The sequence below is a fragment of the Tuber melanosporum genome (genome assembly GCF_000151645.1).
Source record: "Tuber melanosporum whole genome shotgun sequence assembly, scaffold_138, strain Mel28".
Taxonomy (NCBI): domain Eukaryota; kingdom Fungi; phylum Ascomycota; class Pezizomycetes; order Pezizales; family Tuberaceae; genus Tuber; species Tuber melanosporum.
Genome location: NW_003298795.1, coordinates 172,880 through 199,666, shown reverse-complemented (window position 1 = coordinate 199,666; position 26,787 = coordinate 172,880). Strand labels below are relative to the sequence as shown.

General features: G+C 48.2%; 2 protein-coding genes; both read left to right on the top strand.

Moving 5' to 3' along the window:
* On the top strand, positions 1 to 534 carry GSTUM_00002604001 (uncharacterized protein). XM_002836252.2 has 1 exon: positions 1 to 534. The coding sequence occupies exon 1, from the start codon at positions 71 to 73 to the stop codon at positions 326 to 328; it is 258 nt and encodes an 85-aa protein (XP_002836298.1). The 5' UTR covers positions 1 to 70; the 3' UTR covers positions 329 to 534.
* A 1-nt stretch (position 535) lies between these two features.
* On the top strand, positions 536 to 2,411 carry GSTUM_00002603001 (uncharacterized protein). XM_002836251.2 has 2 exons: positions 536 to 1,536; positions 1,604 to 2,411. The coding sequence occupies exons 1-2, from the start codon at positions 1,112 to 1,114 to the stop codon at positions 2,136 to 2,138; spliced, it is 960 nt and encodes a 319-aa protein (XP_002836297.1). The 5' UTR covers positions 536 to 1,111; the 3' UTR covers positions 2,139 to 2,411.
* Positions 2,412 to 26,787: the final 24,376 nt, after the last annotated feature.

Below are 26,787 nucleotides of genomic sequence, written 5' to 3'. Positions count from 1 at the left end.
GACCCGCCGAACCTGCCTCGCATCACACATCACGCACAGGGGAGAGAAAAAGAGAGAAATAACGACGGTCATGCCAATCCCCCTCTTTACCACCGAAAAGCCTTCCAACTCTGAGGCTGCCCAGTCACCTTCCCAAGCGGCGCTGGCTTCGGAAACATCCCAGTGCACGGACGCAGTTAGTGGTGATACGACCACTGCTACTAGTACGAGAGAGCCTGGGCGTAGGAGCTCTGCCGAACGGACCAGGAAGGGGGAGGAGGAGGCTGCGGATAGGGCTTATCTGGAGAGGATGGAGGAGGAGTATGCTAAGAGGGAGGGGGGTGCTTGATCGAAATCTGGGGTTGGGTCACTGTCGGAGGGAAGGAGAGAGGGATGTCGGAGGTAGTTAGGTTAGGGATACCGGTATCTGGCTTGGGGTTTTTCTTTATTTTATGCACTCGGGGGTTTCCCTCTTTACTACGTACTCGAGTAGGGTACCTCTCTACTCCCGGGTCTCAGGATAAGCCATAGCAATGAATGCTCTACCTTAGTCTATGATAGTCGATAGTCTACCTTCCTTCGGAGGTTATGCACCGTGATGGTTTGGCGTTCGGGCGTCGCGGTTTGGGAGTCGAGTTGTCGGTTACGTCATTTTCCGAGCCAGCAACAACCAAAAGGGTAGATGAGAAATGGCTGGAATCTGATTGGCTTGAACCCTGGAGCCTCCACCATTACCACCGGTATCATGCCCTGAGAACAAGGCCCTTCCCTCCATTAGCATTTAATGGGTTGGGGGGTCCAGACCCTTTGCCATTCACTGGTATCGCCTGATAGGACAGATCTTGACCGCACTTTGGTATCTTGGCTGCTTACCGGTAGTTGTACGAGTAACATTTTCTTCTTTCCTCGCCATCTGGCGGGGTCTCGCCACTGAGAAGAACTTTACACCACAACCACCATCACCACCACTTGTTCCTCCTCCTCCTCCTATATAATGCTATTATTATTGTCGTGAATCAAGTTCAATTAACCCCCATCCCGTCACCACCACTTCTTATGAGCACGTCTTGGTAAACACCGACAACAACACCACTACCACCCAGCACAATAACGTTATCATACGGACCGAACAATGGTATTGGTATGCATCAAAAACCTCCTCTTCCCACATTGGAAACCTACCACTTCACACACGTCTCCACCTCCTCTTCTCCCTACGCACACCAAAACCTACGGAACCTCCGACCCCTCCTGTCCGAATCCCACATGTCCCCTCCTCTCCCGGAACCCTTCCTACGAGTGCGCCTCCACCCTCACCGCCGACTCGCAAGGCGAACCAGAGCCGGAAAAGGAGTCCGCAGCAGGCGTCATCGACCCGAGAGTTTTGTCCGATCTTACGATTGGTTTGTCCGATGGATTGACAGTCCCATTCGCTCTTACGGCCGGGCTATCCGCATTTAACGATACAAAGGTAGTCCTTTACGGTGGCATCGCTGAGTTGATTGCTGGAAGTATATCGATGGGATTGGGAGGGTGGTTGGCGGGTCGTGGCGAAGCGTATGATATTTCTCCTCCCCCCTTCTCTTCCCTGGAAACATTGCGATGATGACCGACCATGCTGCAGTGAATTCTACGAAAACACCCTAACTGCCACAAAAACTCTGATATCCACCCACCCAGCATCGATCCCGCCTCTCCTGCACTCGATTTTCTCGCCCTACAACCTCCCACCGGAATCGCTCTCTCCCATAGTCCAGAGCCTGACTAAATCCCCGCACCTCGCCCCCTTCATAATGCAATTCCATCACAAACTCCCCCCTCCATCCGACCGTACCCCGCTGAGTTCCGCTTTGACAATTGCTGCTGGATACTTCTTTGGCGGGTTCATCCCGCTTTTGCCATATTTCTTTGTCGGCAGGGGGAAGGTTCTGCTGGGGCTTGCGTGGAGCGTCGGCGTCATGGCGGCGAGTTTGTTTGCCTTTGGGGTTGGAAAGACGGTTCTTGTCGGGGCCGGTAGCGAGGGGGTGGAAGCCCGGAGCGAGGGTGGAGATGGGAGGGAGTGGAGATGGGGGAAGGCGGTTAGGGGTGGAGTTGAGATGGTGGTTGTGGGTGGGGTGGCCGCCGCCGCCGCGATGGGGATTGTGCAGGCTTTAGGGTAGGCGCTGGCTACTGGGTGGAGGGGGTGGAGCAAGGTTGCATTATTGTTATTATTGCTATTACTGCCACCATTACAACATTCACATTGCAAGTGCGTGGGGTCTCCGGCTTGTCATGGGCTATTGAATTTTCATTTTTCGTTCCCTCGTTTCTCGAAATCACTCTCATCATTTATTGGATCTTCTGGGTTAGTTAGATTTCTCTTATGATCATACTACAGGTTTCTTACTTCCTTAGTTAGAGAAAAGGGGCCAAGAACTCTTACTAAATCCGGGCCGGAACGTGAAGATCCATAACGCCCTCCATAAAGGCCAGATGCCGTAATGCCCCGAACGAGATTCTCACATCGTTATGAATATGTAGTAATGTAGCATCATACCCTCCTATTGTTAACATATCGATGCAGTGTACGCTGCCCGATGTGAATACCATATTAGGCCAGCCATCTTTCACCCGGGGCCCCGCAAATAAGTCAGATATATTCCGCATTGGTATTTCAGTTGTGCTCGGGTCGGCTCGTTCCTTTGACCGGGGTTTCTCATATTTATCTATTGGTGGCCAGCGCACTTGACTTCTCTTCTCAGAGGGTGTATTGTGTCAGCTCTCGCTTGCGATGCGCTTAATGCTCCGTAGTTTTCTGAGGGATCCTTTGCGGGGCGATCATGTTTGCAGTTTTGAGTGACGGGAATGAACCTCCTCGTGGTGAAAGCTGGTCCTCGCCGTCCGGCCGTTCATAGTAGCGCCTCCGCTGCTACAGGGTTGGAATGACAACGCGTCTTGAGAAATGTGGGGTTGTCGGGGTGGGGGCTTGGGGTATGGCGTTTATGGGGAAATTCTTTGATGTCGGGTAAATAGTGCCCGCAGACGCGCTCTTGCTTCAGCCTTATAATCATCTCTTATCACTCGGCTACCAATGTAGACTACGAATTCGTCTCCTAACGGGAAGAAAAATATATCTTCCACTCGATTTAAATGCAGTTTTACCTCTAAATCGTTGATTTCGATTTCGCCCTTGGAAAAGCCAGATTCGATTCCATCACTGAGTCCGAATAGACTCCCTTACGCACTGATGCTTGATGATTGAAGGCGGGACTGGTACCGACCTAGAAGAAGGGGGGAAGGGAGTGGATTTGGATTTATATATTGTGTCGGTGGGATGGGTATTGCTTACCGCACTGGCATCAGGTGAAATATGCATAAACGTCTGGAATGTGATTAAGATCTCGGGGAGAAATTGACCCAACATTTGTGAAATCAGCAGCCATCAAATTCCTCGGAGTATGGATCGTCATATGGTATGAAGAATTGAACCATCTGTTTCTTGTGGTGGGGGGGTTGAGGGATTATTCTGGGCTGTATAGTGCCCGGGGCGCTGGGGACACAGCGTCCCGAGGTGATCCTGGAGGGCGAAGGGGGTAGTCACTGAAAGGAAGGGAAGTGTTTATCACCTCCTTTCTTGGAACAGCGATCGCAAATTTCTGAGTGTGGGCACAATGGAGTGGTAAAGTTGCTATTAGAACGAGATTACCTAAATCTTGTTATACTTAGCCTCACTGGCAAAACACCCTTTGAAGCAGCTGCATCCTAGGAACATGGAGGTGTTGTGAAATTACTCTCCGAACTTAAACCTTCTGAGCTATTGACAATATTTAAAAACTTCCTGGTCAGGGCATGTGCGCGCCTTTCACTTTGTAATACCCTTCCTCACGGTCATGCTACTCCTCTTTTGGGACAGGAGAATACACTAAGCATAAAAACATCCCGATCATTCCATGGATGCCACTTATGTCTCTTTTCTCTATGCATGTCCCCATTTTCCTGCCTACTTTCACGGCAACAAGGGAAAGACAAGTTTAGAGAACATTCCCCATAAATTACAATAACTCCAGGACAAAAAAAATCAACTAAAACATTCCTAGAACCACTACGACTAACCGCGACTCACTATCTTTCTTTCAACTCTAAGATCATCTGAGTGATCAGTAACATTGCATAATCAACTAGTATTGTCTTTAAAATCTGCTTTTGTTATTTAATCCTAATCTTAAATTCTTTTAGAATTCTCCGTTGTTCTCGCAGGTTGATTGTTGACAGCTCTCAAGCCCGAGATCCCACCATCCCCCCCACTGCTCAAGCCCCTATACCAGTAGCGCAATAACAAAGTCTCAAATCGTAGAAACTTCCCGAGTCGCTGTGGTACCTAAATCCTTCTTGTTTCTCACACCTACTTCTGGTATCCCTTTAGCCCACCATACTATACCTCCTAGCACGGCACATAGCCCAGAATCTGTCTCTATTTATGCTTCGACGGTTCACCTGCGATAGTATATAGTCGGGAAACTGGATATGTGGGATCTACCAGATATCAGGAGGAATATAAGCGCATAAACCCTAGGCGGCTGGTATTCAGAAACAGCACAGTACTGTACAGCCCCGCCCAACTCGGACCACTCTTTACAGTAAAATCCCGATAACCTACTATCGTATCTAACCCCCTGGATGTGAGATTTACGATAGAAAACTCGGCAGGTTCCTGATATTGAAGTACATTGCGATACTAACTTACGGTCACCGGGAAGGGGACTTCTCAAAAAATACCTTATGTTAGTCATGCACCCCCCCGACAAATTATTTTACCGTTTCTACATTTAACCTACACTTTCGACGGAATATCATGGCCCAGACTGCGCATGTCAAGATCGGCGACGGAAATGCCCAGAGCGGCAACATAATAGGTAGCTTCAACATTTACAAGTCGGACGAGGATGCGCAGATTATGCGCTGGCTCTCTCCATTAGAGCCAAATAATAGGCACCAAAGCGTGCGCAACGAGCGGTTTGACGGTGTGGGGGATTGGCTGTTGGAAACAAGCTAGTTTCGGGACTGGAGGGGTAGCGAGGGTGGAGCTGATGGGGCCGTCTTGTTTTGCAGCGGGAATCCGGGAGCGGGCAAAACGTATGTAAGGTAAACGGCTGGATTCTCTGGAAGGGGGTGAAAATTGCTGACGGTTCGAAATACTAGTTCCCTAGTGATTGACAGCCTGTGCGATCAGGCATGGAAGGAGGATATCATCGTTGCAGCTTTGTACTGCGACTTCCTTGCTCACCAAGAGCAGACAATCGCCAACATAATGGGAGGCATCTTGAAGCAGCTGGTAGGGGGAGGGGATATCCCGGATTACCTGCGCGAGGCGTTTCATAAAGGGAAAAAGGAGCTTGGTGGCAGAGGGCTACGACTACCTGACCTCATAGGAATGTTGAGGATTCCTATTGCTTCGCTGCCGCGGGTTTTTATTTGCATTGATGCGCTCGACGAATGCCTACCGAAGCGCCTACCAGAGCTTCTCAGGTTACTTAGGGATATTATCCGGGAGTCCCCTAGGACGCAGATATTCCTCACCGGTAGACCTCATGTCAAGGACGATGTTCAAAGATGTTTCACCGGGGCGGTTGTGATACCCATTAGTCCTAATACAGATGACATTAGGAGTTATCTGCAAATGAGGTTGGACGGGGACCCCTATCCGGAGGCGATGAACGCTGATTTGCGGGCGGATATTACTCGAGTAATCCTGGAAAAGATATCTGATATGTAGGAGCATTTATCATTTCCGCTCTATCATGGATCAATACTAAACCGCAATTGTGTATAGATTCCTCCTTGTTTCGCTAAACGTTGACGCTATTTTGGGAGAGGTGACAATTCGTCAGAGAAGGAAGAAACTTGAAGAGATGACAAAGGGCAATGGGCTGAGCGATGCCTACACGGCAACTCTGGCCCGATTGAAGGCGCAGAAGGGAAACAAATCGAGGCTCGGGCTCAAGGTGCTGATGTGGGTGTCTTATTCGGAACGGTCATTACGGGCCAAGGAGCTCTGTCATGCCTTGGGGGTGCAGGTGGGATCTACGGATCTCGATGTCGAAAACGTTCCTGCATTGCGGACGCTCCTAGCATCTTGTTTGGGTCTTGTCTTTTAAACAACAAAGGATTACGGCAGCGATTTGGACAATGTTGACTCAAGCAGGGCAAAGATGTAAAGATAAATTTCAATATCCGAACTGGAGAAGTATTCTCGCAAAGAACAACAATAGGTAATAAGAAACGGGAAAGACTGATATGACCCAAATGCGAGTAACGGAGGAAAGAGAGACAGATTGGATAATGAACGAAAACAACTATCAAGGAAAAACAAGCTGCCTTTTATCCTTCCTGAGATCATATTGATCTGCTCCCACATACTTCCAGTGTATGCCGTGTTCTCTATCACGTTCAGTCTCACTATCGCCCATTTGTGCCGCTTCGGCCGAGGGTAAGTGAACTTGACCGAGGGTATGTTCTGACCGAGGATAGTCGGTATTTCCATATGATAGGGGTAGCCTCCTAACATGGAGTCGTCGCAGGTATCGTCGCAGATGTTGTCGCATATGTTGTCGCATATTGCGTTTGATGTGTAGGACTAACTAGTAGTCAAACATAGAGGCGTCGGAGTAGTTGATACCAAGAGGGTTAGGGTTGTGAAGTCGTTGCCATAGGGGAAACATGCGGTGAGCAGCCAAGAAACACTTCCGTCCAACATTGTCACGGTTGAGGCATCTTCGTCCACTGTCCGACTGGTGCACTTTACTCTGCAAGAGTATCTCTCAAGTGATCCAACCCTATTCCACAGACCCCACTCATCAATTGCGGAGGTTTGCTTGACATACCTCAATTTCGAATGTGTCCGGAATCTCTCACCAACACTTTACTCGGATCCTGAAACAACACCACTTCTAGAATATGCTTCCTACTACTGGGGGGAGCACACAAGAAGGGAGATTACAGAAAATGTGAAGGCGCTTGCACTGAGACTTCTTGATGGATTTGATGGGCATATATCTGCCCAATTAATGCTATCGCATTACAATGGGTATGGGAACATAGGCCCTTATTTTGGCGGAGCTAGAGGGCCTACCGGGTTCACAGGGCTCCATGGGGCATCATTTATCGGAATCGTGGGGATAGTTGCTGCTATATTAAAGATAAAGGAATGTGGTATTAATGCAACCGATAGCATAGGGATTACCGCTCTCACATGGGCAGCTCTAAGAGGGCATGAGGAGGTTGTAAAGATACTTTTGGGTCGAGAGGATGTCAATCCCAATCGGGCAGACACCGAATATGGCCGGAGGCCACTCGCGTGGGCCGCTGAGAAGGGGCACGGGGGGATAGTAAAGATGTTTTTGGAACGTGGGGATGTCGATCCCAACCAGGCAGACACAAAATATGGCCAAACGCCACTCTCGTTGGCTGCTGGGAGCGGGCATGAGGGGGTAGTAAAGATACTTTTGGGACGAGGGGATGTCAATCCCGACCAGGCAGACACCGAATATGGCCAAACGCCACTCTCGTTGGCTGCTGAGAGCGAGCATGAGGGGGTAGTAAAGATCCTTTTGGAGCGAGAGGATGTCAATCCCGACCAGGCAGACACCGAATATGGCCGGACGCCACTCTCGTGGGCCGCTGGGAACGGGTATGAGGGGATAGTAAAGATGCTTTTGAAGCGAGAGGGTGTCAATCCCGGCCGGGTAGACACCGGGTATGACCGGACGCCGCTCTTGTGGGCTGTTGAGAACGGGCATGAGAATGTAGTAAAGACGCTTTTAGAATGGAGAGATGTCCGCGCCACCACGACAGATAGTGCGAACCAAACACCACTGTCGAGGGCTCTCTAAAGGATATGGTAAAGTCGTAAGGATGCTACTTGAACGAGACGGTGTCAACTCTGACCCAACAGATCGTGTCGGCTAGGCATCCCTCCCGGCCTAGTGTGGTGGGTCTACCATTCAGACCCCCTGATAATCTTAATATTGACATTCATAGACATCAATGGCGAACAAGCACATCCATTGGCAGACCCCAAAGAGCCGGAACCAGTGCCGGGCTTCAAAGACTCTCTTTCCAAGTTGACGTCCACCCTAGAAATGCTCAATCAGTTCTGACTTGCGGTCGACCGATGTACCGGTATTTTACCATCACTTTCGTTCGTCTTTTGGCTTTTCTCGTTTATAGTCTTCCTTCCTCATGACCTAAAATATTCCTGCTCCATGGGTAATTGCCGAGTAATGTTAGCGGACTTTGATGGAGGGTGTTTTTTTTTCCTGCTTCGGCTCGTCATTTGCTATTCATCTACATTTGATCCTTTTTCCCCTTCACCTTTTCCTTTTTTGGGGCTCCCGTTAGATTTGATACATATCATCTCCTTTCATGTTATTTTCTTCATTATTACTCGTTAATGTTTGTTTTATCTTTCTGGGTGGCGATGTATGGTAAGGCCCATTACAGGAAATGGGTAGGAATAGACACTAAGCTTTGAGACGCTCATCTTATATATTTGTAAGCTATCAGTTTATCTCCCCTCACTAATTTCTCTCAATACCACCAAGTTGTCGCCATCTGTTTCTTTTGCAGACCATCTACACTACTGCTGGTTCCGCTATATCCCATCACTAGGGCGCCCAAATCCCTGAAACAAAACCCTTACCTTAACTTTCTGAAAATAACCGTTTCTGACAACAGAGAGTGGTCGGTGCTTGTATCAGCAAGGGGTCTGGTGTGGTTTGGTTTGTTGTGCAGCAGGCATAGTATCATACTGTACATAACTACCCCAAATCTGTCCAGTTCACAAGACCATTGGAGTAAGGCAAGTACGGTATCATCTGAATAAAATAAAATAAAACCCTCTAAGAAGCCTGAAAACCTACAAGTCTTGCGTTGAGGAATTATGATAAAAATAAAGGAAAGGCCAATCTTTCTTATGCCGCCCCTCTGCATTTATGATAGCAACTCCATTTGTCATGGGGGTCACACAATTCCTTGAAAGATTCCGGAGGGATTATTCCTCGAAGGAGGGAAGCTTTCTCTTCAAGTGTTTTTTTTTTTTTTTTGGCTGTTTTGGCACCACAATGGTAAGGCACACCCCTCTGGTATAGAGTACTATATTGATTTCAATAATATTATACTGACTAAGATGTCTCGGATTTTTGCGAGCCCTTCTGACTAGGGACTGTATGATGTCAAAGATGGCGACTTCTCGAGAATACCATTTACGGAACGCCCTGACGGAAATTCGTGATCTTGCTAAGGTCGCCATGGCAGCTGGTGATATGACTGTTGTTGCGCAGCCTTATATTTCTACCATTGGAATCAAACAGGATTGTCTGTCCCTTTACTCTCCTCTCAGCTTTGATTATTTGCTAACCTTGGTGGGTAGGTGGTGATCTGGCGACTGAGATCGATCAGGCTGTCGGGCGGGTTTGGGTATGCCCACAATTACTATTCAAGCAAACATTAAGGGCTGACTGGAGAATAACCTAGTTTCTCCGGAAGGGAGACATGCACGACCGGAAGAAACTTACCGGCAAACCAACTTTTATGGGTGACCCTTTCGACGGGACTATCTGTCAAGTCTGTAAGTCGTCTGCCTTCACTGAAATTCTGACGGCATGCGGTGGCTAACCCTGACCCAGTTTTGGAAGCGAGCCTAACTGACTTCCAGAGAGGCCGATGCTGGGTTTGGGGTGTGGCCGCCGGATGACCGATCCTTAACCAGGCTGAGATGCCCTGACTAGCCAGAGGGAAATCGTGGAAGAGTTCTGGACTGTCACCACAGAGTGTGGCTATGGTTACTCTGCTTGGTTTTCCGTAATGACTTAGTGTTAGATATCGTGGGCAGTCGTGATAAGTTCTTTCTCGCACTGTCGCACATTTTATGAGCAATCGCTTAATTACGGAGCTCTATTCTTTGTTAGTCTTATCCCGAAGGTGTGGTCGGCCCCAGAAATGGGAATTCTAGCAATCCAATACATGGATCGGTCCTCACGGAGAACTGTACATGGAAGCTAAGCCAGGTAGCTTTTTGTGAGAGTGCGATATATCGGCATACTTTTGACAGCTATGTCTGATAGCCGATATGCGCCTCACTGTTTACAGTCGATAATTGTAGCCAATGATAGTGTTACCCCATCCCACCTGTCAGGTCAGCGATGTTGCAGAATTTTGGCCATGTATGATAGAAGTAGGCTTTTTCCCATGTATCAACTCGGGCGGCAGTTTTGGCATTGACCTTCCTTTATATTCACCTTCCTTCACACCACAAGCTCAAGTAAGAATAACTCTAAGAGAATAGTTTCGATTCCTCAAGCGTCACACGAGATACCGCCAATCATGTTTATGACCTTTCACTCGCTTCATTCCCTTACTAGTAGTCTCGAATGACTCTGTGATTGCTTGCGTCCCCCAATTGTGCGTGAGCCCATATCAGGGCTTTGCTGCCCTTTTTCTTGTTAAAAAGGTGACTGCGCGTCCAACAAAAAGTCTAGTGATTCCTCCCCCCAAGTTACCCTCCTGCGTTTGATCCTGAGTCCCGTCCCCCGTGCCTTTCTCTCCATTCTCCCCCCCGCCTTCTCCTTCCCCCTCCACATTGATCAACCCCGTTCCTCACATCCGGCGACAACTTCAAACACCCCTTTTTCTGTTTCTTCTTCCATTTTTTCGATAGCTATCATGTCTTATTACGTGGCCAATTGTCCTCACCGATAAAAGATTTGGTGTATTCCATGGAAATTGAAAATGCATGGCAGAATTTATCTTATCCCCCATTATTCTCATATACTACGAGAATTTGTGCTATGCCGTGAGGCTTTCCTCTCTCAGTAAGGTAAAACATTTTGTTTTTAGTTAGTCGCTGAGGGAGTAAGGGGTTGGTTTTTTTTTGCTGTGTCCTTTTGCCCCATTTCCAGAGGAGAAAACTTTGGACTACATGGCGCATGGTCCAATTATTCAAGTTCCTGCGGTACTTATATTTCAAGTTACTAAGGTTGCACAGGCCCCTCCCCAGAGTCACCCACCAATACAGTGCTCCCAACCGTCCCTGGCAAGGTCGGTGAGTACTACAGGGCATGGCGTCCGGCTTTATAAAGACGGCAGTCCTAGGGGTTGATGCCCAGGCCCTGCAGTTTTAGTCCAAATGGCATCTTCCACCCGCCATCTGCAGGACCCGGCCGCTATCTATAAGGCCCTGCCCCCGCCCCGGCAGTCAGCTGTAGGGATCTGGCGCGTTCCCCATCTTGAGGCACCTACAGGGCCAGCCCGTCTGTCCCGGGCATCCTCCCATGCACTGCTGTCCGTCCCGTCCGCACCCAAAAACAGACGTACTAGACGCCCGGGAACATTGTTTACCAAGGGCGTGTGGGCCTGGCGCTGTGAGAAGGCAAGACCAGGGTTGTCGGTGATTAAAACGGGTGCTAAGGGAGCTTTCGGCATGGTTTGTGGAGGATGGAATCTAGTGGACCATCCGCTTGACAGCTTCCCAGAATTGGTCAAGCCATTCTTCAACCATACGCTCCACTGCTTGTACGTAGTCATGGCTTAGGCAGTTTGCCTAGGCCTGCTATGTCTAATGCTCTACATCTAGAAATGTTCTACTACGGAGACCAAAGCTTCTCCGAACCACAGAGCTTCTCCTGGAGGTTTCTGCAACCCCGAATCTCAGCAGCAAACGTCTGAGCAGTCCGTGACTCCTGGGTTTTGGGTAGAGAGGCCACAATCTCAAAAGTCTGGCTTAGAGGACGCATATAGAGTAGCCCAAATCTCATCAGTCTGCGGCTGCGGGGTCCTGAGAATACCAGTCCAAATCTAGGGAGTACGGGTTATAGGCCCCTTGCAGAGCACTCCAAATCTTATGAGTCTCCGGCTCCGTGGCTCCGAGAGAAGCAGTCCCAATCTCCACAATCCACGGTTCAGGGGTCCTTGGTAGTGAAACTTCAATCTCGACCGTCCGGGGCTTCTTACATGCCTCGAAAGTACAAACATCCTTCCAAATTATTAAAGCGACACGGAGGTCCTTGCAATTGTGCATAATAATCTAAGGGAATATATACCAGAGATGTGGCATCTGGCCATGGGGCACTAGTGATTTCTGAAGTTAGTTGAGCTTTTTTTTTTATTTTTATACTATTTGTTGATGCTTTGAATTCCCTATTTCATATTGTCAGAGATTACATTTACCTTGCCTTAGTTGGTATTTTTTTCACTAGAAGGTTGCTAATTTTCAAATGAACCGAAGGATTATTCATGAAGAAGTTCGTTAAGTTGGTAGATGAGGAACTCTATAGCATTTACGATAAGCTTGAGGGTAGAAGATTGTTGCTTGATCAGAGGCTTGACAGTTTGTTTGTGAGCTTATTCGTCACATGGTGGATGATTGATATGAGGTGATTTTCGCTTGTTTTCTTCTCAACCAGGTTTTGTTCGTGTGTGCAGAAAAGAAAAAGGATTGTGACAACACAGATTTTCTTATATACTGTTTTCTTTTGAGAATTTCTTTGTGGTTCTAGGCTTGTCAGAGGTCTTTGTGATAAGCTTGAGGGGAAATAAGTGTGGTTTTCTGTGCTTTCGGAAATTGACTTCTCTGAGGGTGGAGATTTGTTTCTCAGTTTCTTTTGCTCTGGTGACTATTAAACATACATGGATGGTTACTCATTAGGGGACCATAGTGCTAAAAACATCTCTTTATATTTTGCTTTCCTTCCTTCCATTTTAATTCTTGGTTCACTCACAGCCGAACCCACTCCCGCCCCGCCTCGTATGACACATTCCTTTTTATCCAACCATTACCCAATTCAGTCCTACACTGCGCAGTACTTCTCATATTCGATTCCTCCCTTCCCCCAAATCCGCTTTACTCCATAAAGCCTCTGTTCCCATTATTACCAAATCCCCAATCTTTCCAATAGTGGCTGTCGGAGATCGCGAGAGATAAATCAAAGATCGAAGGTGAGCCAATACTAGTATGTAGAGACGGTTTTTTAAAGAAAAGAAAAGAGTCGATTGCTTGCTTGTCGCCCTACTCATCAGCGCACCCAGAGCTCTCCTTGTAGTAACTAGCAGTATTTATATACATCGGCATGTCATGACTCTTGTTACTTCCTGGATCCGGATGTTCCGAGAAGTACGATAGGGGTCCACAATATATATGATCGTCATCACATTGAAGTCATATATCCGACGGCGACAATGATGAATTTGTCGAGTGAGAGGTCATGACTGCGTAATCGATCACATACTGAATGGGACATAATATTATTAAAGTAATTTTCCCGCAGAGGGATGGTGGGCCTTGGAATCGATTGGCCTTATTTACCCCTTTTTTGTGGCTTCTTCGGTGATTGTTGATTATTGGGTTGGGGGGGGTTGCTGCTTTAGGGGAGTGCTCTAAGTCGTGGAATCCGGCGATCTCAGGGAGGACAGGACGGACTACTAGCTGCAATATGTCGCTTTCTAGGTGTCCAGACGCACTATCTCTTACTGGAGAAGCACTCAGCACAGTATGAGCACGGGAATCCCCGACGATTTGATAAACTAGGACAAACACCTTCTATCCTCCACTGTTGCCTGGCGTTTTTAATAGTGGTTAAATAAAATATACATCTCACGGTGGATTTTCTCCTCCTTAAATTATCCTTTTATTGCTTTCAGCTAGGCATGATACAATCGCACTGCATGTAGGAAAGCCCTATGGCATGAGCAAAACCCGGCCTCTCACGATGGCATATCTCTTTATTTATACACCACTTGGAATATGTACTCTAGCTGTAAGAGCACATGGATCGGGCTCCTCATATCTCTCTCCCGTACGCGAATACTCCACCATCGTTGAGTTTTGGGGATATATAACGAATACCCTAGCAATGCTGTGCTGGGTTGCCGAACGCGCCAAGAGTTGTCAATCATTGAGACAGCAGGTAAAAGGGGACGGTTTGTTCAAGAGAAGAATGCATATTCACAAATTCGAGCTTGGAGATTCCCACCCGGTTCATTCATCCCACCCGCTTGCCCAGTTCTCAGAGTAGAAATGGCGATTCTGAATCACGAAACAGTCATTGTAGATGACCCGGGTCCGGGCCGGGGGGTTTGGGATCCTTGTTGCCCCCGTCATCATATATCTTCCGGTCTTTCCCTTTCCCCTCCTGCCTCCGTGTAAGGCCTCTTTGACTTCTCCGCGGGACTACTTTCTCTTTGGTGATGCAGGAGTAGATTCCTTTGGGCTCCGCAGAAGGTATATCTCCCCTGTGATCTAGTTGCTGATCCTTCCAACTTCTAACCAAAAACTCTGAACCAAGTCTAACCGATTCGGATAGTCTTACTAGTGGGTCAATTTTTTCAGCCCACTCACGTGCTGACACACATCCAAGGACCCCGAAAGGCTGTCTCCCTCTCTAAAAGGGTCTCGCGCATGAGGTAACGGATTATCCGGGACTGAGCATGCATCGAACCTCGGCTTTCATCTATCTTCCATGTCCCGGCAAACGAGAGCGCTCTTGTCAAATGTTCAACTAGGAACGGGCGTGACTGGTAGAAACACAGTATACGTGAAAACCTGACCCATGACAGACCGGTGAAAGGGCATGTGAAAGCTAAGGTAAGCACAGGTACCGGTAGATGCAAGGTCTTGCAATTAGGGCAATTCGCTTCTCGGAGAATGCGGAAAGACGTTCTATCATACTTGGCTTCGATGGCGGGAAAAAAAAAAGTTCTAGATCTGCAACTCGGGTAGATTAGTGATCACGGACTCAACTAGAACCTGGGATCCGGGACGGTATATCGTGTTTGTACCACCGAACCTCAAAATGGTCAGAAAATTGCGGGGAGATTCCCGGCGCGTAGAGCAGCGATTTGGATTCATTGTTCCACAAAAGCACTGTAAAAAGGCTTGCTGTTCGCTAACCCGGTCGGCCAGGGACAGGTTTAACTTTTCGAGTAAGCGGGATAGACCCAAATGTCCTGAAAGTTACTCCTATACAATACCATGACTCCTATACCATGACAGGAAAGCGTTAGCTCTTCTCAAGACCTCTTGTCTCCGAATCCAAGGATTAGAGGCGTACCAGGGATAGCGAACTGCAAGGGTTTTTCCGGGAGTGAGTACTCGTACCTGTATGCTTAAGCTACTTAAGCTGACGGATCTGACAAACACTGGATCAATCCCGGGAACAAACTACAGTACCGGTACCTTACTCTAACCAGAACCCCCCCACAGTATTGGCGCGCGGTAGACCCAATAATAGCCATTAGATGAGATCTACTCGGCCGGTAAATTAGACTAGCTGATCGGGATAAGGAAGGCGAGGATCTCTCTCCATTTGGGAAATGTCGGGAAAGTAGGGGAGGGGGAAGCATTACCCAAGCCTGGAAAAAATAACCTTCTTTCAACTACACCTTATCCTACTCTTCCACTCCGAAGGGTCGGTTGGGGAGGTTGCCCGCTAGCCATGGGCTGCGCCCCATCCCTAGACACTTTCCCTACCGGGTCTAAATTTCACCTTTTGTGATTATAACTCTCCGATCTGAGCTTATCAATCCCCCGATGTCCAGCCAATGTTAGAAGGGTAAGTACGGGGAACTTCTGGGAGTCATCAAGCTCCAACGTCACCGAAAATACCACCTTTTCTCGCGCTGTGATGAGAAGAGAGAGCAATACGGAGGTGGGGTTAGGCGGAGAGCCGAGAACCCCGACCCGAGGGAAGAGAAATGAATGACATCCCCCCAGCCTATCCGAGCGTCTCAGCCCTACCCGAGAGCAGCGCCTCACTATCCCTTTCGCCGTTATTTCACTCCTTGCCTTTTCATCTCATGGTTGCCTCAATCAAAAAGCAAAAAAGAAAATGCACACAACTGCCGACTTCTATGCACAAAACAAAGCAGAACGGTCACACACAAACAAACCAGCGTAGCACAGCACAGCACAGAGAACGTGACACTTGGTGAGTCGCGAGTAAGTATTTCCTTAGCCTAGCCCCCTTCCTTCCTTCCTTCCAGCGAGGATAAGGCACCGTATCCGTGCAACATAACTTCCCCTTAATTAAGGCTTGCGAAAAGTTTTAGAGCAACATGTGGTCCGTTCTATTCAACGTGATGACTCCTGGACGTACTTTTGCTTAGTCTAAATTGACCCAACTCTGCACTAAATAAGTCTGTGCGGGTAGATCGAGACGATGAAATATCGATGAACTATCAAGGTTGCGGTGTACCCACCGGAGATAATAGTTAGTTGGCTGGTAAAGTGCGCATTTAGCGGGAATCCCGCATAATGCGGGTCTAAAACATACTCGCTTGGGCTGGTTGGCTATAACAAGGTTTCCTGCATTTCATGCCCATCCATCCGACCGTTCCCCGCTGAGCCCCGCTTTGACAATTGCCGCTGGGTGCTTCTTTTGTGGCTTCATCTCGCCTCTGCCATGTTTCGTTGGCGGCGGGGGGGGTTGCTAGGGCTTGTGCGGAGCTTCGGCGTCATTGCAGCGAGCTCGTTTGCCTGCGGGGTTGGGGAGACGGTTCTTGTTGGGGCTAATAGCGAAGGGGTGGGAACCGGGGGCGAGGGTGGAAGTGGGAAAGAGTGAGGTGGGGTGGCTGCGCCGCCATGAGGATGGTGCAGGCTTTAGGGTAGGGTCTGGGTACGAGGCTAGGGCGTGGGAGCAAGGTATGATAGCATTATTGTTATTGTTCCACACCACCATTACAATATTAATATCACAAATTCCTTGGGTCTTCAGCTCGCTGTGGGTTATTGGGCGTTCATTTTTCATTTCCCTCTTATCTCGAAATTGCCCCGGTCCCTTCATTTTATCGGTTAGTTAGAGTTCACTTTAAATTACTACTTCAACTGTGACACTACATGTTTCTTACTTGCGATTTGTAGCAGCGTGGCGTCAGTCTCCACCGTTTCCTCAGTTGGCGGAAAAAGTATCAACTCTTACTATATCCAGGCTGGAATGTAGATATCCGTGACTCTATCCTTCAAAGTCAGGTACCGTAATGCCCCGGGCGGGATTCTCACATCATCATGAATAGCGACGTGTTATACTCCTATTATTAACCCATCAATGCAGTGCACAGTGCCCGACGTATCAAAACTGCCTTATTAGGCCAGCCATATTTTTCACCACCGCAAAATCTCCCCCTTTTCAGCATTCCATTGATCGGAAAGAAAGAGAGGAGTTTCTCGTGTTCCACTACGGGTATTCGTGGCTAATGTCATCCACTTCCCTCCCGGAGGGTGTATCGTGCCCGCCCCCACTTATAAGGCGTTCAATGCTCCATACTATGCTGAACGGTGTTTGGCGAGCCGGTTGGATCCCCCCAATCGGGTCGTTCATGTTGGTATAGTAGTTTTGAGTGGCGGGAGTGAACTCCCCCCCCCGATAGAAATGGTTCTTTGCCCTCCAATCGTTGGCAACAACACCTCAGCTGCCGCAGTGTTGGGATAGTAATGTGTCTCGAGAACCATGGAGTTGTTGTTGAGGATGAGGACCCGGGGATATGGGTCAAGGCGCTTATGCGGATATTCTCGTTGTCCGGACGTGCCCGCAGACGCCCACTTTTACTTTAGTCGTGTCATCACCATTTATCACTCGGTCAATGATGTAGAGTAGCAATCTATCCTCTAAAGGGAGTATTTCTTTTTCTTTTTTACCGTGCACCCTATTTAGATCCGTTTTCGGATTAGCCCTTTGAAGAAACTGCATTCTGCCCGATTACCGCATTTGAACCCGACTGGGTTCCGATGTTGCCGCGCACTGATGTTTGATGATGGAAGGTGGGACTGTCATTGGTGACCCCGGGAGAGAGAAATAGGGAGAGGGAAAAGAATTGGATTCGAATTTACTTGTTGTGTTGGCGGGATGTGTATTGCTTCTCGCGCCGACTCCATGTGAAATACCTGTCCGAAATGTGGTTAATATGTCCAGGAGCAATTGACCCAGGCCATGTGAAGTCAGCAGGAGCTGTTCAATCCCCCCCAGCATGGATCATAATATGAGGAATTGGACCATCCGTTATTTGCGGTAGGGGATTGGAGGATCCTGCTGCGCTGTAAAGGGGCCGGGATGCGTCCCGAGGCGGCTCTGGAGGGGAAACTGGTACCGCCACAAGATAGTCCGGTCCGACAACGGGCTGTACACCTTAATCTGTCTTCCGCGATTAGCAGGGTAGTAGAAGAGAAAGGAAGTGGTGATTGAAGGGAAGGGAAGGATTTATCACCTCCTTTCTCGGAACAGCGACCACAAATTCTGAATGTTCCGTAGTCTGTGTGGTAAAGTAGTGTGTGTGGAAGTTCGCGGGTAACTGTTAAAATCCGTGAGGCCGGGTATGATACCACTCGACATATTAACAAATTCTCAGATGCATAACTTAAAGGATAAGTACATTTAAGGGCTCATGTCTATGTAGCTTCTTGGGAGTTTGTAAATGTTTTGGAGGAAGTGTATATGCGCCCGAATCAAGATTCAAGAAATGCCGAGATCAGGCGATTCTGCCTACTATACCGCGACCACTCTGGCTAGCAATTTGATGTTTGAATATCCTGGGACTTGTCGCCCTCGGTATATTAGGTTGTAGTTGTCTAACTTAAAGCTTTTCTTTCGTTCTTTTCTTCTTTTCTTTATCTCTTTATTTCTTCAGGGCGGGTATGTCATTCGGCGTTGTTCCAGCTTCTCAAAAAAAAAGGTACAGTGTTCCCCTACATAGCGAACACCCGCCCATGGATAGGTTGCGCTATTTTTGACAGCAGTCGAAAGCATTTTGTAAGCCGGTACTCATTATGCCGGGTGCTCACTATCTAGGGAAACACTAAGGTAATTTCTGAGTATTTTTTCAGGTTCCCGAATTTTCTATCGCTGAAATGCGGAAATGACTAAGCATATCTTAGTTAACGTTGAGTTCGGACTGGAAATAGTAGTTAAATGGTGTAAAAGATTGCCGAAAATCTCGAGCTTTTGTTTGTGTCGGGGCTTGGTGGGAGATCTTATAGACCGAGGCGGGAGAGCTGGCATCTCCCAACCTAATGTCCGAAGGAACGGCCCATTTTAAATTTGCCTGCAGCAGTTTCGGCTTGCATTCGGGCCGAGTTTTGCGGTTTGTCGGGGGGGTAACAGTGCCAAGATTCCTTCAGATTATGTAAACTACGAACATTTTCAAAATCTTGTAGTCCGATGACATCTCGGGGGCGGGAATCGTCAAGCGGGGGTTCACGAGCGTGGATCGGCAACTTGGTAGAGTGGCCCCGATAGCAGGGCGTACGCACAAGTATGGTTGTGAGGGCGCATAAGTAGTTGTTGTGAGTGAGTATGCAGGTGTGCATTGCGCGCAGTGTTTGAGGTGCGCTGTCCCTTGGCATGCATATCTTTCTGCAAATTACGTATTAGTCGCGCATCTGCCCTCCCAGAACATCTTTAATTGCTTTCATCCTTTTTCTGAGCTGGTCGTTAGTTCCCATCTACGACTTCGTTTACGAGGTGTTTTTCTCTATCGCTTCAGATCAGATCGCCATCGCAACAACCTGAGGATACAACCATGTCTTACCCTCAGAGCCAGAACCAACTGCTCTAGCAGCTGGCGAAATCCCCGGCACCACCACCACCGGAAATCTGCGAAACCAGCACAGTTCCCGATGGCAACCCGCAGGGCCAGCGGATCGACGGGCAGGGACCCTTCTGCCTCGCCCGGGCCGAAGTCTTCAACCAGAAAAATACCGGACAGTTCGCCAAGAACCACACCTCCGACAGCGGGGAATCCTCCCATGCCAAGCCCGACATTCCGTTCGCTAGCAGCGTAAGCGGGGAGGAAAGCGGGTAGCCGGAAGGTGGGCCTGCCCCGTCGAAGACTGCCCGAAGGGGGGTGGACTTGTGTAGAAGTGACGTTTAGAGTAATTCTCCCTCCCCCATTCTCTCTTCCCACTTGCGCTACTCATTTTCTCTCGTATGAGGCGCTGATAGAAAGCTACGGATACAGAGACTGCACAGCACTCCGCGAACCCGATCGTCACACCAAGTTGCGATAAGATATACATGCAAAGTCGAACGTGCAATGAGCATCACAGGAAGGCGCGCGGAATGGGCTTGAAAAAGAGGTATGAGCAGTGGGCATACCAATACACACAACAGGCCGCCCGCCATAATTTTTTCATAATCATGTGGGGAAGAAAAAATAAAGCCCTGCTTGGCACGCCAAAGGAACGGCGCCTTTCTGACCTTTTTGGTATTTTTTTTTCCCATAAAAATATAAATAAATGGATGCGTTTTTGGCACACGCATTGAAATGGCATTTTTATATATTTAGGCTCCGTTTGCCATACTACCGTAAGAACTCGAATAATCAGACCATGTGATAGGACGTTGTAGTTGCCTCTCCTAGTAAGGTCTGGTGTTTCTCTTTTCTTTTTTATTTGTCTCGGAGGGCTAGTCTCTTGGTGTATGTTTCGCCCCTTTTCCAGAGTAGGAAATTTTGGACGACATATCACCAGCACAGTAATATCCTACAAACTATTTTTCCTTTAAAAAACTCAAATCCCTTTAACACAGGAGTATAGAGAACAATATCGATGTCTAGATACAGTGATGGAAACCCAGGTCCGGTAGGAATCTTGCATCGTGAGTTATAACCAAGTACGATACAATGTTAAAATATTCCATCCGCAAGAAAAAAACGCCATTTCACTGGAACGCTAAACGGGTCTGATTTCCGAAAAAAGAAAAAAAATGGCATTAAGTATACCGGTATATCACTGTATCCGGTGTCCGAAACAATGCCATGTAAAAAATGTACAGAAAAACAGCGGAGGGCATGGGACGATATAATGAGAAATGCATGTTAAAATTGCAAAGTATAATAAAAAGATGCAAAGAGACCTTAGAATCTAACTCCCAATTCCCAAAAATAAACACTTTAGTAGTTATTAATTTTAGAATAATTATACTATTATGATACTACAGATCACTGGTTCATGGAGTTATTAATAAAGTGCTATACTTTAATAATATTATCATAGGGGAGATGGTTAAAATATCTTTGCTTCTTTTCTTATTTTCCTTCCTCGATCTGATTCCTCACCTTTTTTTGTTGTACCCCACCCCCTTTGATCCTACTTTATCTCCTTTCACTTCATCACTATACCCCCGCGCCTCCCCCCTAGCCAAGCCGAGGCATTACTTTGCCGATATATCTGGGGCTTGTCTAGTGGAGGTGGCTCCGTTCAGACGAGCTCTAAATTTTGCGGTATCATACCATAATTTGAGCAAAGGAAAAAAAACTCTAAAAGTATACTCAATTGGAAAACTCCTGACTTTGGGAGCTCGCACACGACTCCAGCCTGCATGAAAGCATCCGGGATTTTTGATAGGTTGCTGGCAATGGGTGAGACCTTCCTATGATACTTGCAAGATCTTGCAGTATCATAATTGAGTGGTAAACAGCAGTGTTCTAAAGCGACCAAAAAAGTGATTTTTGGCATAAAAAATGCACGGGTGGCCATGAGCCGTACTGCAACACCCTAGAGCGCCCCGTCGTGTTGCGAAAAACCACCGTACGGAAATGGGGGGAAAGGAACGAATACGAGAAATTCGAGTTCGCTGCCTTGACCAGATTATATTCAAGTATGTGAAAGGTGATCGACCGCTCATACCATTGACACACTCATGAATCTCCAGTTATGGAACACCGAGGCTTAGGAGAAAAATTCCTATTAAGCGTTAGTAATATATCTGACGGCACATGTAGGAAGTAGCTTATTCCAATATTTCCACTTCCGGAATCCCCAAAACTTGCGCTTATTTTCCCCCCAAATCTTGACATGCTCGTTAAAATAAGCCGAGGTGAAGATACCTGTAACCGGATCAATCCCAGTTGTTCCAAAAACCTGGGAAGATAATTTTTGGTTTTAATACTATTACAGCAGCGATCAGATATGCCGTACCAACCCCACGTTCCGATCATTTACCTCTGCTTTTCCAAATCCGCTATGTTGCGGCAGCGATACTCCATGACATCAGATTGGCGCTTGCTTAGTAGGGGTTTGGCTTGCAGTGGAAAACCGATGGAGTTGCCAAGTCCGCACCCGTGAGAGACAAGAATTTGGTCTTGGCGGGGCGTCACTTACCACCACAGACTCGAAACAACGAGCCCCTATCAACTACAATCAATTATTCTCCAACCAAAATCACGAGAGATACGATATCCGACTGGTCCGGAATTAAGACACCATGGCCTTGGATGGATTTCTTCAGTTTCTATACAACAGTGAAAAATAATCCTGTGGAACAAGTAACCCTTGTCGCAGGGCTCGCCAATGTCTCTGATCACGGAATATCACTCGCTATTGAATATCTGCTTTGGGGCGGCTTCTTTTTGGATATCTGGGGGTACGCCGTACAGTTCAGGGGGTGAAGGCCAAAGTTTCGAGAGAGTAGGGGTACCAAATATAGCAACGGGGTGTACCATCAGGCAGACTTGTCATGTTTTTTCCTCTTCTTTTCTCTTCCACTAATGCATTGTGTACGGTGCCAGCGGCCCCCCATCTCTAGGCAAGAAGAGACACCCACCCCCACCGGAGGGTGAAACCCCCGAATCCCCCCACAACGTCGTTTGTTGGGCGCCGGTTGGTGGTGGCGGTGTTGAGCCTATGCTATCATCCCGGAGGCTAACACCCGAATGTAAGCTCCGGGGCGGGGCAAGCAAGGCACCGCACGAAACTAACCGGATTTCGCTCATCCACAGAATTACTTACAGTTGGCAAATTTGCCGCGATGGCCTGCATATTTCTGAGCTGGCGGGAATGTGAAGTCGCGATATTGGGAAAATAGATAGGCCACCGTATTCGCACCGCACCTTTCGGTAGCGCACGGGAACGAGAGTCGGGACACCGTCGATCACGACCAGTTCAAGGACGTGAGGCATCCGGAGCCATCACCGTTTTGGTAAAACAGTGTATGCTACCCGCTGTTTTCTCGGAGCTGTGCTTTTTCATATCCTGGGTGTATGCTGTATGGGCAAAAAAAAAAAGGAAAAAGAAAATCTTTTCTTTTCTAATGCGGCGTTCCGGATAAACCTTAAGTAGCCTTTTAGGTTCGTAAGGTGTAGGAGGGGGTGAGAACTGAGTATGGTACCGTCACACGCAAGCATGTTGGGGTCAGTCGAGTATGTACCCGGTGAGGCGCTTTGTGCTTTTCTTTTTTCTGTTGTCTCATGAGACTGGTGATTTTCCGGATTGGCCTCCTTTTGGCTAGGAATGGGATTTTGGATTCCCGATCTCGTTATCTATTGATTTGAGCCTATATGGTAACTCGGCCCGCTATGGGATGTGGAATTATCATAGCCACCTTCTGCTGAACAAAGTTGGTGGTTCGCCATCCCAGTATTTGTAACACATTTGTACTGTACCCAGCTGAGATTGGGATGGGCGGGACTCTGTAAATAATAAGAAAACACTCTCCTTTGCTTTAATGACCGGGGAGTGTCGGTGAGTATTCACCATCCTGGCACCGGCTTTTCCAGCAATAGAAGAAGTACCGGGTCCAACCCCCGGGATCAGGATCCTTGTTGCTGCCGTCATCATGTATCTTCCGGGTTTTCTCTTTCTCCCCCTGTCTCTTCGGGCCTGTCTCCGTGTAAGACCTCTTTGCCCTTCTCCGCGGGACTACCTTTTGCTGGTGGTATAGAAGCTGGCTTCTTTAGAGATAACTAGTCGGTTCCACAGAAGGTATATACCCCCTGCAACCTAATTTCCGGCCCTTGCAACAAAAAACTCTGAATCAAGTCGAATGGGTTAGAATAGTCCCACCAGTAGGCCAAAAGGTTTCAGCTCACTTGCGTGACGACATATCCAAGGGCCCTTTCGGTTCCCGAAAGGCTGTCCCGCCTCGAAACGGGTCTCCGGCGTGGCTTAACCCGCTTGTCAGTGACCAAGCATGCATCGGACCTCGGCTTTCATCTATTGCCTATGCATGGGTCGACAAGAATATTATTGTCACACATCTTCAACTAGGAACAGGCATGTTTGGTAGAAGCACAGTATACTGTACGTCAACTCAAACCCTCCAAGGCATGGCCCATGATATAGACGGGCGAAAGGGGCATGTGAAAGCTAAGTCAAGCACTGGTGACGGTAGATGCAAGATCTTGCAATTAGGGAAACCAGCTTCTCGGATGATGCAGAAATGCGTTCCACATGCCTTCGATGGGGCGAAGGGTTCTGGATCTGCAGCTCGGATAGATTAATGATCATGGCCTCAGCTAAAGCCTGGGATCTGGGACGGAATCGGATTTGTACCAGGAAGCAGGCATGGGATCGTCAGCATTTGTGGGGAAATTCCCGGCGCGTAGGACAACGATTGGGACTCATCGTTGAGTAGAACTCACTCCCATGGAGAGGCTTGCGGTTCGCTACCTCCGTCCGTCCAGGATAGGTTTAGTTTTGCGAGCTATCGGGATTTCATATACCCGCCATTAATGTTAATACTATGCCATGACCGGAAGGCGCTAACCCCTCTCAAGGCCTTTTGTCCCTCAATCGGGAAATTAGAGGCGTAGCGAAGTGGGTATGCTTGAACTGAGTAATTCTGGATTAGTGAGGACGAATTAGGGTGTCCATCAGTTCCAGGGAAAAACCACTTCCAGCCGGGGCCCCCACAATATTACCGGTAGCGCGCGGCAGCGCCAATAAACTATTAAAGGAGATCTACCGCGTCGGTAAATTAAACTAGCATATCTAGATAAGGCAAAGCTAGGATCTCTCTCTCCATATAGAAACTGTCGGGAAAGTGGGGTACTCGCGGGGCATCACCCAGGTCTGTTGAAAATAACCTTCTTTCAACCACACCTTATCCTGCTCTTCCCCTCCGAAGGACGCCGGGTACGGAGGTGGCCCGCTGGCTATGGGCTACGCCTCACTCTTAAGCACTTTCCCCTCTGGGTCTAAATTTTATGTCTCGTGCTTATAACTCTCCTATCTGAGCCTATCAATCCCCCGATTACCAGCCAATGTTAGAAAGGTACGTACTACAATAGAAACCTCTAGGAGTCATGATCACAGCGCGGACCCCATCCGAGTGGACGAGCACCTACCGCTCAAGCCCCAACGGCACCGGAAATATCACCTCTTCACGCACTATGATGGAAGGGGAGCGATATGGAGGGGGGGGCTTCGGAGAACTCAGACCCGCGAGAAGAGAAATGAACGCTATCCCCGAGTCTATCCGAGTATCTCAGACCTACCCGAGAGCAGCGCCTCACTATCCCTTTCGCCGTCATTTCACTCCTCACCTTTTCATCTCATGGTCGCTCCCCACCCCCCACCGCTTCCCCGATGCACCAATACCACCCTCAACGAAAAAGCAAAAAAAATGCACACAACCGCCGACGTCTATGCACAGAACAAGCAGAACAGTCGCACACAAACCACATAGCACAGCACAGAATAGCACAGGGCACGTTGCCGCACTTTGTGAGTTGCGAGTGTGAGTATTTCCTCAGCCTGATGTCCTTCCTTCCTTCCCTCCCCCCTTCACGCCGCGATATGTTACCATATCTGCGAAACATAAATCCCCCTGATTAAGGCTTGCGAAAGGCTTTGGACGAACACTTGGTCCTTTCCGTTCAGCGTGATGATTCCTGAACGTACGTTGGTCTAATCTAAATTATCCCATCTGTGCACGGAGTGTGTCCGTGCGGGTAGATACGATAGATATCGATGAGCGCAGCAAGGCTGTAGTGCATCTACCAGAGATGATGGCTGGTTGGCTGCTAAAGTGCATATCTAGCAGAATGCAGATCCGAAACATATCTCCTTGTGCTGGTTGGCTATGGAAACGTTTCCTTTGTTTCGTTCCTGCATGCTTACTCACTCACAGGGTTTCCCGGGGGGGTGGGGGGGGCATTGTTGGACTTAGCGGGGATTTTTTCTTCTTCCTCCGTGAAGTCATATTGCGACTGCGGTTGGTTGGTTGGTTGGCTGTGTTCATAATTTACTACGCAGGGCTGTACTGTGCAGCTATGGCGATGCGGATGCGATGATCAAATATGATATTAGGACAAGCAGTCCCCGCGCGGCTCTCCCGGTCGGGAGGGTTGAGCGGGAGGCTACTGTCATGATTGTGCATGAACTGGACTAGACTAGACTAACTAACTAAAAAGCGATCCGGAGGATGGATGGTAAAAGAGGGGACAAAAAAATGCAGAAATAATAGAAGGTGTAAGCATAATCCATCACTCGTATAAATATACGTTACTCGTACTATACTTGTACAAATTCGGTGTGGCACAAATGGTTAGACGACAGAACTCTGTTTTTTCTCTCCCCCCTCGGGTGGTTTGGGGCAGGGAAAAGGGGCGCGGGGGGGGGGGGGATAGTGATGAAATGAAAATGGGTAAAGTGGGATAAATGGGGGGGGGAGGGGAAAACCAAAATTTTTAAAAAATTCCAAAATTTAAATAACCAGGGGAATAAAAACCAAAACCAAAATTTTTACCCCCCCCTCCCCCCCCGAACCTTTCCCACCCCCCCCCCCCCCTGTTAAAATGCCAACCAACCAACCAATTAAGGATCCAAACCCAACCAAACAAAAACCCCACCGGGCCCCAAAAAATCCCCCCCCACCAAAAACAAAAAAGTGGGGAAAAAAACCAAAGAACCCCCCCCCAAAATTTCCAACCTGAAAAAAAGCAACCTTTCCCCCCCCAACCAAAACCCCCAATTTATGCCTCCTAACCCCCCCCCTTTCCCCCCCCCCCGTGAAAAACCCCCCCCTATCCCCCAAGCTGGGGGCCCGTTGTTTTAAAAAATATTCCCCC